Source organism: Hypanus sabinus, chromosome 21, assembly GCF_030144855.1.
Source record: "Hypanus sabinus isolate sHypSab1 chromosome 21, sHypSab1.hap1, whole genome shotgun sequence".
Lineage (NCBI taxonomy): Eukaryota > Metazoa > Chordata > Chondrichthyes > Myliobatiformes > Dasyatidae > Hypanus > Hypanus sabinus.
Window position 1 is genome coordinate 47,523,052 of NC_082726.1, and position 13,139 is coordinate 47,536,190.

Sequence of the window (13,139 nt, forward strand, 5' to 3'; positions counted from 1 at the left end):
TGAGGTTCAGGTGGATGATACATCACCCATGATGAAATGGCAGAGCAGACTCAAATGGGCCAAATAGCCTAATTCTGCTCCTATGTTTATGGCCTTTTGATCTAATTGTCCTTAAGTAGTGCGCTTAACATCCCAAAGGCCTTCATAAGAAACAATGGGGATATATGACATTGCTGGTGAGTAAATATCCAATTGGTAATTATTATTAGTTTTCTGCAAGTTTTTAGACTGGAATTGTGGGTATCCAAGGTAGACTATTACTGTTCCCCTGTTTGCTCCAAAGAACTTTGCAGAGTCAATTAAGCACAGACAATTAATTTGCTGTATTAATGTTCAGCTCAGCATATCTTAAACTGCACACTGAGTGACAAGGAGCCTTTTGATTGATGAGCAACACTGATTCTTTCAGGGGGTTCAAGTATATGCATTCCATCAACCCAAGCCGTACAGGGAATCACTGTGGTTCATGAAGTTGCTGTTGTCTTGACAATAGCCAACCATTTTTGTTTAAACTGTGCCCATTATTTGTTTATCTTTTGTGGATTGACTGACGGGAAGTCAAGATTGACGGTTGAAAATTGTCCTTGATCATTGGCACTGAGCACTGAAGTCAGTCTGTGAAATACTTGGGTTATAGCTGGAGTCACTGCACTTTACTGCAAGAGTGGTTATTAGGTGTGTCAAAAATCAAACTTACAGAAATGAGCAAACATAGCAGAAAGAAAACTGCCATTTTTTAAAAAAATATCTACTAGAAACACAATAATAGCTCCACACTTATACTTAGTCAGTGTGAACTGTTGGTAGCTCCGATCTCTGTTTCCCACTGAGAGTGAAGAGCAACTTTTATTAGGCACCAGGACATACCATCTTTAATTATCCACAAAGTTAACCTAACACCACACATGAATTAGAATATGATGCATCCCACAATGTAACTACAATCATATTGCAAAAAAAAAACAGAAGTTTCTACCTTCAATAGAGTTTACAAACAACATCTACATTCCTAAAGAATAGAATATTCTAAAGTGTTTGCCAGGAAAGGCAACATAAAGCCAACCCTTTAGGGACCATTATTAGAATATACCGGGGGAAGACATTGAAGGGTGCACACTCAGCGCAAAGACAGCAGAATGCCAAGGCAATGTTTGTGTGAGTGTGTGTGTAGATGCACGTGTATAAGGACTGCATTTACCAAGCATTCTCCGTCACACAGTGCAAGTGAAGTTTGAAACTGCATACTTCCATACCTTACATATTTAATGCATACCATCGAGGTTTTATTTGCCTCTAGACTGTGCAACAGTTTGACTGAGTGTGCTGATATTTTCCAAGACATTGATCCTGGGTTTATTCATGCTTATACTTTGATATTAATTATAGACGAGCAGTAAAACAACATGTTTGTATTTATACAGCGTTCTGCCCTCGCTTAAGAGTTCCCTGTTTTCTTAAGCGACACAGATAGGTAAACTCCAGTCCCAGCCTAGTTGTAGTCTGAAGGCTGTTCTATTATTCACCAACATGTTACAGTGTGCAAGGAGCCAAGTAAAATGACAGTACTTTTGGTGTTCTCACAAAAGTTAGATTCAAATTCTGATCAAAGCTCCCTCGACTTCTAACAAAGTTTTTCTAACTGATAGCAGCTCAATGAAATATACAAACAATATCAAATGGCCAACCTGATGGCGAAAGCTAATTGTTTAACAATGCCGTAAATAGTAATCAACAACAGCTGTGAACTTACAAGTAAGCAGTGAGATCTAGTAATTAGAAATAAAATAACAAGCCACACCGGGAGGGACATAACATACAGCAAAATGGTTTGCAGGAGCGTTTGAAAACAAAATTTGATGCTGCGAAGGTATTTGTTCAGATGGCCAAAAGTTTGGTCATAGAGAGAGGTTAGAAGGAGTGTAGTAAAGGTGGAAAAAGTGTGTTGCGGAAGCAGTTTCGGGGAGGAAAGAAATTGGTGCTGCTTTGAGTCGACAACTGCATCAGGTTTTTGACCTGAAACGTTGATATTCCTTTCCCCTTACAGATACTGCACAACCTGTTAAGTTCCTCCAGCAGATTGCTTATTGCTCGAGGTTCCCGCATCTGCTGACCCTTGCTTTCAATATAGAGTATTTGTATATGTAAAAAAAACACTCTTGTCAGCCTCCGTGTATTGTGATGAATGCTACAACCAGCATAGATTCTAGAATTTAAGGAATGCCAGTGGGACGTTGCTGCAAGTTTCTCTGTTTTGTCTCAGGGACCCGGAAACATTATGACGCAGCGAATCAACGAAGGAAGGCTCAATCTTGAGCCTCCAGAGCTGTCTTTGTGGAGTTTGCCCTGATTATCTGGTTTCCTACCACATTCAAAAGATACACTGCTAGGTTAATTGGTCATTGTAAATTGCTAATGTAGATGGATGGGTAAAGCTGATGGGAGGGAAGCAATCACAGGAAAGTAAGTGGGGGTTGGGATCACTGAACGTGCTGTGAGAGCTGGTGTATACTCTTCTATTGTTTTGTAATGAAATGTGACATTAAAAAATAGAAACGGATTCTATAGTTCTCCAGGGACCACAAATGGACTTACACAAACTCAAAAATTAAACAAGAACTATTTTGTGGTCTTCAATTGGTTTGGCACACGTTGTTTTTGTTGCAAACAATCAGACCAAACCATGTTTCTTTGGTTAATTCCAGGTTCCTGGCTTCTTCTCTGCCTCTGATTTTATTGTTTTCAAACAAAATGAAATAAATTTGCTTAGCCTCTGATTTCTTGCTGATACAATTTTTTCACTCCTGGGTGTAGAGAGCTCTATTGCCCTCCGTACAATAATCATGGAGAATTATACACAGGTACCGTGTAGAAACAGGGCCTTCTGCCCACAGAGTCTGTGCTGACCATCAACCACCTGGTTACATTGATCCTACGTTAGTCCCGTATTCTAGTCAACTGTCCCCAACCCCAGAATCAAAGCCTGGCTTACACAATTCACAGCAGCCAACTAACCTAGCAAACAACATGTCTCTGCATTGTGAGAGGGAACAGGAGAATCCTGAGGAAAACACTTGTGGAGAATGGAGCACAAGAGGCGAAATGATGGAGGTCTGAAAGATTATGAGAGACACATTGTGAATGGCCAGCTCCTTTTTTCCCAGGGGAGGGGGTGTGGGTAAAGGCTAATACCAGAAGACATCTGTTTAAGGTGATTGGAGGAAAGTTTAAGGAACATGTGAGATGTAGGTGTTTTACTCTGAGGCTGATGTGTGCCTGGAACTCATTGCCAGGGAAGGTGGTAGATGAGGATATAACAGGGACATTTGAAAGACTTTTTAGATAGGCATATGCCTGTAAGAAAAATGGAGACATGGAGTCATACCAAAGTACAGCACAGAAACAGGCTCTTTGGCCCATGTAGCCTGCGTCTAACCATTTCAAAATGGAGGGTTATGGACTGTGTAAAAGGAAGGGTTAGATTGATGGTGGATTATGTTTATATAGATTGGCACAACACTGTGGGCCAAGGGGCCAATGCTGTGTTTTGTTGTTCTATTTTCTATCTTGAAACCTACAGGGACACAGAGAGAACATGCAAACTCCACACAGACAGCCGCCAAGGTCGGTATTTAACCTGGGTCTCAGTGGCTCCACTATGGCACTCTGGTGAATGATTTCTTCAAACAAACCTTGGCGCTCAGCAATTTTCATACCTGACTTGATTGCACCTTGCCGTAGAAAATGGCATGGTGCCTGAAGTTGTTTTAACTTGCCTTCAACAATAGTTCGACAGGCAGCCTCCACCCAGCTAAGTGCAGGTCTGTGAGAGTGATCTGGTAGAAAGACATTCAAGAGGAATTATCCTAAATTCCTGTCTGGCAGAAATAGGACAGCGAATGTATTAATGCCTGCGACTAATCCCCAGGCTGTCATCAGCCACTCCTCATCAAGAGTACAAGCATATTGTGACTGAGCTTCCTTCATGTTAATGCAGAGCCCCCTGCATCAGACTTGTATTAGTGCATCTCTTCCTCGAGTTTTGGCAGCACTGGTATTTAAGGAATGTGGTTTCATAAAAGTAACCTTTCATTTCAAAACGAGAATGAAAGAGAACCTTTTTATTTCGCTGGAGATCAGCTTGATCTGTGGCCAGGTAGCAAGAGTATCTTCTCTCAGACCTCCCTGGTCATCAGAGAGCAAGACTCACGATGATGTCTTTTATATCCATTAACTGAAAATGGGTAGGTTTTCTACAAGAGCAGGCGCTGCTGTGGTGGAGGAAATGCAGCAGCTGGTTAGCGAAAGATAAGCTCCCACAGAATGGATCATGATCACCAGATGACCCAGCCTATTAGCTCCAGTTAGCCTTTCCCCATGCCCTCTATACCAGCCCTGTGAGTGCATACGACACTTTGCAGTCTCCTGATTCCAGATGCTCTGGTGATACTGTGGTTGCAGTTCTGTTTATAATGCATCCATGAACAGCAGCAAGGGTGAAGCCTGGCAGAGGCTCTGTCCATGTACTTCTGCTGATCAGAGACGCTCAGGAAATGAAAGTATTTAAAATAACTGAAGTATTGACAAGTGGAAGGAAAATCCACAAAGCTAGATTAAACGTTTAATTTAAGTAAAAACTAATATTAATCTGCATTTATGATAAGCACTCACTTCTGGTTTAAGATAAACGTTGGTAAAGCTCAACAGGTCATGCAACACCTGTGGAGAGAGTTAAATAGTTAATATTTTCAATTGATCATTGAATTCTAACTGACAGGTCAAAGATCTAAAATGTTAACTCTTGTTATTCCCACCGCAGATGCTTTCTGCTCATCTGAATTTCCCCAGCGTATTCTGACTTTATTTCAGGTTTCTGGCATCTGCAATGTTCTTTTGCTTGTTTATATCTTAGATGAACAACCCCATTAAGAGAATTGGACTGCAGTAGATTTAGCAGCTCTGGCAGGGGAGAAACTGAGGAGTCAGATACAATGTGTATCCAGCCCTTCTGCTCAGTGTGGTCGGACATAGTGATGAGAGAAAACCTGGAATGCACTGCGGAATGTACTGCTGCATAACCTGATGGTTGGCAGCAGTTCTCCACGGTACCACTGGGGGAGCTGTGATGAAGCCCACTGACCAGTTTCCCTGTGTGTATGGTGTTGACTGTGGGATATGTATGGTCCCAGTCACTTTCAAAAGCCTAAACCTCATTTGGCTTCAAGATAGTCCCACAGAAGAATTTACATTCAAGCCCAATGAGCCTTGGTTGAACCTCCAAAACCCAACTTCCCTGACCTTGCAGCACCCCCTCAGCACTCACATGTTCAGACTGGCTTCTGCCACAAGTTGGACCTCATTCAATAGAGGAGCAGGAAAATATCATTTAAAAAATTCCTAAAGGAGGAGGAATATATTGGGAATTGGAGGAGTTTGTTGAGCAGGGTTAATCTCAGGAGGATGTATAATTCCTTATAGACAGCAGTGTATTTGAACCTGGATCGCTGGCACTGTAATAGGATTACACTAACCGCTATGCAATGTGGCACGACACATGATACATACACTCAGTACTCCTGTACCTCATAAAGTGGCCATTGTGTGTATGTTCATGGGCTTCTGCTGCTGTAGCTCAGCCACTTCAAGGTTCAATGTGTTGTGCATTCAGAAATGATCTTCTGCACACCACTGTTGTAACGCATGGCTATATGAGTTACTGTCGCCTTCCTGTCAGCTGAAACAAGTCTGGCCATTCTTTACAAATCTCTTTCTCATTGATACCATTCTCTTCTGATCTCACTCATTAAGGTGTTTTCTCCCATAGAAGTGCCGCTCAGTGGATGTTTTGTTTTGTTTTTTTGCACCGTTCTCTGTAAACTCTAGAGACTGTTGAGTGTGAAAATCCCAGGAGGTCAGCAGTTTCTGAGATACTCAAACCACTCCATCTGGCACCAACAGTCAAAAGTCACCTCTAAGTGTATATACTTAAAAAGATCCATGGATTGATGATTGTATATGAACAGAAATGCCCCAGATCTTTGTTCCATGACCTTTGTGGGCAAACTTTCTGTCTGTTCATCTGTTTTTGATCTCTGTTTTCAGAGAGCTATACAGTATGGAAGCAGGCCCTTCGGTCCAACTTGTTCATGCCAAAGTCATACTAATAGAAGGAATCTGATGATATCCAATGTGTGAAATATTTTTGAGACTGTATCCACCAGGCAGGATTGAGTTGACAGATCTTGTGTAGAATGACAGAAAGCAGCAATCATTCATAGAGTCACACTGCGTAGAAACAAGAGTCCCAACCTCCTTTGGCATTAAGCATCCATTTGTATTAACCCAACAGTAATCCCACTTCATTCTCCCTACATCCCTATCTTCAGCTCCAGTACCCGCTACACTTGATACAATTTATAGAAGCCAATTAACCTACCAGTCTGCGCATAATTGGATGTGGGAGCAAACCAGAGACCTGGGTTACAGCGAGAACCTGCAGACTTCTACACCAGAGGTCAGGATTATCGCTGTAACTGGTGCTGTGAGTTGATAGCTCCATAGCTGCACCACTCTCCAAGCCCACGAACCAGGTGCCCAGTTTAATCCTAAGCTGGGCAGCACGGTAGCATAGTGGTTAGCATGACACTCTGCAGCACCATCGATAAGCGTCCAACTCCCATGGCTGTCTGTAAGAAGCTTGTACGTCCTTTCCATGACTGTGTGGGTTTCCTCTTTCCGATTGTCTCCCACGTTCCAAAAATGGAAGGGTTAGAAAATTGTGGACGTGCTATGTTGGCCCTGGAAGCATGGCAACACTTGCAGTCTCAGAACATCCTCGAATAATGTTGTTCACTGATATAAATGACACGTGTCACTGTATGTTTTGATGTACATGTGACAATTGAAACTAATCTAGGGGATTAAGGGAGCTTGGGCTTTATTCTCTGGAGAGAAGGAGGATGAGAGGAGATATGATAGAGGTATACAAGATATTAAGACGAATAGATAGAGCGGACAGCCAGTGCCTCTTCTCCAGGGCACCACTACTCAATACAAAAGGACATGGCTTTAACGTAAGGGGTGGGATGTTGAAGGGGGATATTAGAGGAAGGGTTTTTGAGTCAGAGAGTGGTTGGTGCATGGAATGCACTGCCTGAGTCAGTGGTGGAGGCAGATACACTAGTGAAATTTAAGAAACTACTAGACAGGTATATGGAGGAATTTAAGGTGGGGGTTTATATAGGAGGCAGGGTTTAAGGGTTGGCACAAAGCGCCTGTACTGTGCTGTATTGTTCTATGTTCTAATCCAAGTTCAGCATTATAAACCGTGAACTGTAAATGAGTCCTTTTAGGTTCCAAATCGAGTTGTCTTTCAAGAGTTCTTATCAAATTTAACAATCTTACTTGGTGAATTCCAGATGGCAACATCCCTACAGATATACAGCATAAGAACAGGTATTTCAGCCCAGCTTGCACATGCTGACCATGGTGTGTGTGTGTGTGTGTGTGTGTGTGTGTGTGTGTGTGTGTGTTATCCATTTGCACCGTATATGCTTGCTATCAGGGTGAACTGTGAATGCTTCGAGCAAAGTTGAGGCATCAATAAGTTTCATTTGCATAGAGACATCAGGAAGCTATTTTGTTCAAAGACTTACTGAGATGCTATTTTTGGGAAGGTCATTGCTGCCCCCTTCTGATGATATCTGTTACTAGTATTGTTCCCAGTTTTTGGTTCATAGCTTTGGCTGGGTGGGGTGGGAGTGTTCAAGTGAGAGGAAATTAGGAAGTTTAAGAGAAAAGACTGCAATAAAACAGTTTATGTAATGACCATCAGAGTGTGACATGATGGAAGCAGAATTTATAATTGTATTAGTCAATTGGAGCGTAGAGTTAAAATAAGGAAAAATTATAGAATCCAAAAAAAAACATTTTCTCTCAATGAATATGTGGAAAAATAGATATAGTCCAATATGGTCCAATCACCACAGAGACTTGGTTACAAGGTCACCAAAGATGGGAATTGAATATCTCAGAGTTATGTTTAGAAAATGGTGGAAGAGGAGTGAAAACTCTCTTAATAAAGGATGACATTAGGACAGTGGTGGGAAAGCAATTGGCTATGAACAATGAAGATTAAGATGTAGAATTGGTTTGGATGGACTGAAAACATTACTGGGAGCAGTATATAAACTACCCAAACAGTGGATGTACTGTTTTCCAGCAGATGAATCAGGAAATAATGGGGGTTTGTAATAATGGTAAGGCATTAAAACATGGATGACTTTAATCTTTGTGTAGAATTTCCAATGGTAAATGTGTCTTGGGGATAAGGTCATCGAATATATTTGAAGTTTCGTTTCCTAGCATAATGCATCAGCCCAAACACAGAGCCCGATTATTTTATGTCTAATCATGTGTGATTAGAACTAATTGATGATCTCCTAATAGAAGATACTGTAGGGAAGAGTGATCCTAATGTGATAGACTTTTTGCAATCAGTTAAGTGGCAAGCAGGTGCAAATTTAAATAAGTGTAGTTCCATAGATGTGAAGGACAAATTGGCTATGGATATTTGGGAATTTAGATTAAAAGGTATGAATGCAGAAAAGGAGTGTTACGTTCTATTGAAAAATGGGATAAGTTTTCCATATGTGATAAATAAGCATATAGAGAATGGTAGAGTAAAAGATCTCTAAAGAACATTTGTGGACCAGGCATTGACAGAAACTAGCAATAAATGAAAAAGTATTGATGGATAGGGAAAAAGAAACAGAACATGAGGTTAAACTGGCATGATGCATAACCAAGCTGAAAGATCTTCTACCAAGATGTGGTAAGGAAAAAAAAAGAAAGTCAAACAAAAGTACCATGGAAGCTCAGAGAGGGAAATTAATCATGAGAAATAAGCCAATATTTTCAGTATTCACTGTAAAGGACAATGGAAACATACCAGACATAGCTGTAGAGTAATTGGGAATAAGGGTATGGCACAGACATTAAGCAAATATTTTCAGTATTCACTGTAAAGGGGAATGGAAACATACCAGACGTACAGTAATTGGGAATAAGTGAGACTAATGTACACAATTAATATAACAAGAGAAGAACAAAGTTGGGTGAAGAAATGTGACTAAGGGTTGATTAATCTTTTGGAGATGGTAGTCTATGTCCAAACCAAACTGCACAGATAGTGAATACATTGATCATGAGCTTCCAAAATTCTCTGCATTCTGAGAGGGTCTTGGTGGATTGGAAAAAAGCAAGTATCATGCCGTTTTCAAGGAAATGCAACAAAGAAATAAAAAGGGAACTATGGATCAGTTCCAACATTCCCTAGAATCATAGAAACATAGAAAACCTACAGCACAATACAGGCCCTTCAGCCTACAAAGCTGTAAACTTAACTCAGCCCAGTTTTGCATCCTATCAATGTAACCTCTGACAGTCCTCCACATTACCCATAACACCTCCAACATTTGTGTCATCAGCAAATTTACCAGCCCATCCCTCCACTTCGTCATCCAGGTCATTTATAAAAATTACGAAGGGTAAGGAATCCAGAACAGATTCCTGAGGCACAGCAGTGGTCACCAACCTCCATGCAGAATATGACCTGTCTACAACCACTCTTTGCCTTCTGTGGACAAGCCAGTTCTGGATCCACAAAGCAATGTTCCCTTGGATCCCATGCCTCCTTACTTTCTCAATAAGCCTTGCATGGGGTAAATGCCTTGCTGAAATCCATATACACTACATCTACTGCTCTACCTTCATCAATGTGTTTAGTCACATCCTCAAGAAATTCAGCCAGGCTCGTAAGGCACGACCTGCCTTTCACAAAGCCTTGCTGACTATTCCTAAGGAATTTCCATTAAGGAAATTAAATCAAAGAGTTGGCAAAGCATAACCTGATTGGTCAGAGCCAATATGGTGTTATGAAACAAAAATTGGGTTTATCATTTTTTAAATAAAAATATTTAAATTTTTTACACACAAAGTGCTGGAGGAACTCCTCAGTTCAGTCAGCATCTATGGAAATGATTGAGCATTGGACATTTCAGAATAACACCCTTCTTCAGGACTGTAAAGTAAAGGGAAAGATGCATTTATTCATTTCCATAGATGCTGCCTGACCTGCTGAGTTCCTCTAGCATTTTGTGTGTGTTGCTTTGGATTTCCAGCATCTACAGAATTTCTCATATTTTTAATTTTTTTTTAATCGTTCATCAAGGAGTCATTAGTTGGTTTGTTAAAGCAGAGCCAAGAGATGCAGTATATTTGGATTTCCAAATAGCCTACAGTAAGATGCTACAAAAATAGCTATTGCATAAAATAATGTTTACTGGACTGAGAAATATATATCAATGTGATCAGAAGATTTTTTTTTCATAATTAGCAATTTGGAACCAGTGGGAGTATGAGGGATTAATACTGGGATCCAACCGTGTTTACACCTGATACCCTCGCCTATTCATAGCAAAAAAAGATTGGGGAAAGTAAGTGCTGAGGTGGGCAGAGTCTGCAAGGTATACAGGCCATTAACTGAATAGACAGGCAGAATATAACTGGAGAAGTGAGAGTTAACAACTCTGAAAGGCGTATTTATAAAGGAGAAACTGATTTAAATGGTGTAAGACTATTATATAGTGGTGTACAAAGATCATTGTCATTGTTAGACATGAGAAGGCAGTGATCTAAAGGCAGTATTTGACTTACGTTTTGGATCAAGGTAAACCTGAAAGCATTGGAAAAAAATCTCAAGAGGTTGGAGCAATGTCTCACACAAAGGAAGATGGTTATAGTCATTGGACCCGGGTCCTCCAGTGGCAGAATATAAGTGCAGCTCCTCAGAGCAGTGACCTGAGCCTATCTATCTTCAGTTACTTCATTATTGATCTTTCTTCCGTCATAAGATCAGAAGTGGAGAGTTTGCCGATGAGAACAGTATACAATTCCATTTACAACTCTTCAGCGTGGAGCAAAACAAAGATGACATTCAGCCATGGGTTGGCTTTTGGATTTACTACCAATGAGTTCCCCACTATTAATATTCGCCGTTGACCAGAAACTCAAGTGGACTACAACAGCAGGTCATGGGCCTGGTACCTGTGATGATTGACTCACTTCCTGGTACTTGAAAAGCTCTCCATAACCTGCAAGGCACAAGTCAACACTGTGATGGAACACTCTCCACTTGACTGGATAAACGCAGTTCCAACAATGTTCAAGATGTTTAGCATCACCAGCAGCTAAGCAATAGCATTTAATTCACCACCCTAAACATTTACTCCCTCCACCACCTTACACAGTGGCTGCAGTGTGTATTATCAAAATGTACTGCAATAATAGACTTGGCAACACCCCCTCCCTCAAACCTCGACCACATGGACAAGGGTAACAAGTCATGGGAACACCACCAGTGGCTCCCTTCCAAGCCTTAAGATGGAACTATATTGCCAGCCCTTTGTCCTTACTGGGTCTAAATCTTCCTCATCTCCTGTACAACAACATTCTAGAAGCTCCCCCTCAGGAGGACTGTGGGCATTTAAGAATTAAGCTTACCAGACCGTGAGCAATTGGGAATTGGCAGTACATACTGGGTTCATCAGAGTATCTAGGTCCCATAAGTGCATTTTAAAAGGTTGACATGTAGGTGCAACATATATTAAAGAAATCAAATGCAGTCATGATGCAGGACTTTGACTCAAAATATCGCCAGTTTCTTTCCCCCAACCAGATGCTGCTCAATCTGCTGAGTTTCTTCAACAGATTGTTCAAAGTTCAAAGTATATTTATCAGAGTTTGTGTATATTATAATATATTACCTCAGGAGTCATTTTCTTGCAGGCATTACAGAGAAAAAAGAAATACCATAGAATTTACAAAATACTATACATAAGCAGGCAAAGACTGACAACCAACCAATGTGCAAAGAAAACAAATTCTGTAAACTGAAGTTTGGAGTTTGTTGCTCCACGTTCCAGTATCTGCATTTTTTAATTTTTTTTAATGGTTATCTCTGTTCTTTCCACAGATGCTGCCTGACCATGAAGCATTTTCTGTTTTTATTCCAGATTTTCAGCATCTGCTGTTTTTTAAAAAATATGTATTTTCACCAGTCCCTCAACAATGCATCGGAGCACTAGCCTGGGACTTGATACTCAAGTTTCCAGATTGGTCCTTGAACCCACAGTGTCTGAGTTAGAGGCCAGATTACCAGCCTCTGCACAAATCTTGGGCATCTGTCTTCGACAGATCAGGGTGAAGATGGTTAAAATATTTAATCGGGGGTTGAATGTATATGGCTGTCGTGCCAGTTGACTAATGGGCAGTCTCTTGCTCTTCTTCTCAAAAGACCCCCATCCGAAGGCTCACAGACAGTCCTGAGTCCTATGGTGACTTGTGGTCCAACTGGGATGCTATTGTGCCGTCCCGTTGTTCTCAGCATTACCCACTGCGCAGATGTCTCCGGACCAGACTGGACCATTAAACTCAAGACGCAAACTCACCAAGCTGTCTGGGAGGTAAGGAAATGAGAAAGAGAGAGTGCCTTGCATTGTCTATAGCTCTGTTTACCTCCCTTTTATCTGCCACACAGCCACAGGAGTGTAGTCTCTTAATTTGTTAAACTTATTTCGAGATACAGCCTGGTAACAGGCCTTACTGGCCCTACGATCCTGGGCTGTCCAAATACACACTTGTGCCAATTAATCGACAAACCTGGATACTTTTCAGGGAGATAACCGGAACACCCGGAGGAAACCATAGTCATGGGGAGAAGGTACAAAGTCCTTCCATTCAGTGTCAGAATTGAGTCCAGGTCGCTGGGGCTGTAACCGCGTTACTCTAGCCGATATACTACTGTGTCATCCCAACGGATAAAACGTGGCACGGCACGTGCGAGATCCCATAAGCATCAGTTAGGTAACCAGATGTCAGTTCAGTGATAACCTTGAATGATCTTCTATGATGTCCAAAATCGTAGCATGGGACATCTCAGTCCACGTAAGCTCAGTCTGGCCTCTCAGCCAAAGTCAGCATGTCCAGTGGAGCCTTGGTTTTTGTGCTAGAACAAGAGTTTAGGCTACCCTCAGGACATTTATCAAGATAAGAAACTTAAGGTAATATATTATCCCTTCAAG

At 41.2% G+C, this 13,139-nt stretch overlaps 1 protein-coding gene across 3 annotated transcripts in view; it reads left to right on the plus strand.

The window, feature by feature from the left end:
• unc5b (unc-5 netrin receptor B) overlaps positions 1-13,139 on the plus strand; it is a 314,621-nt gene that overhangs the window by 282,357 nt on the left and 19,125 nt on the right. For all 3 annotated transcript variants that reach the window (XM_059946443.1, XM_059946444.1, XM_059946446.1), the window contains one exon: positions 12,353-12,521. In XM_059946443.1, the coding sequence (XP_059802426.1) occupies positions 12,353-12,521 (169 nt within the window). The remainder of the gene's footprint in view (positions 1-12,352; positions 12,522-13,139) is intronic.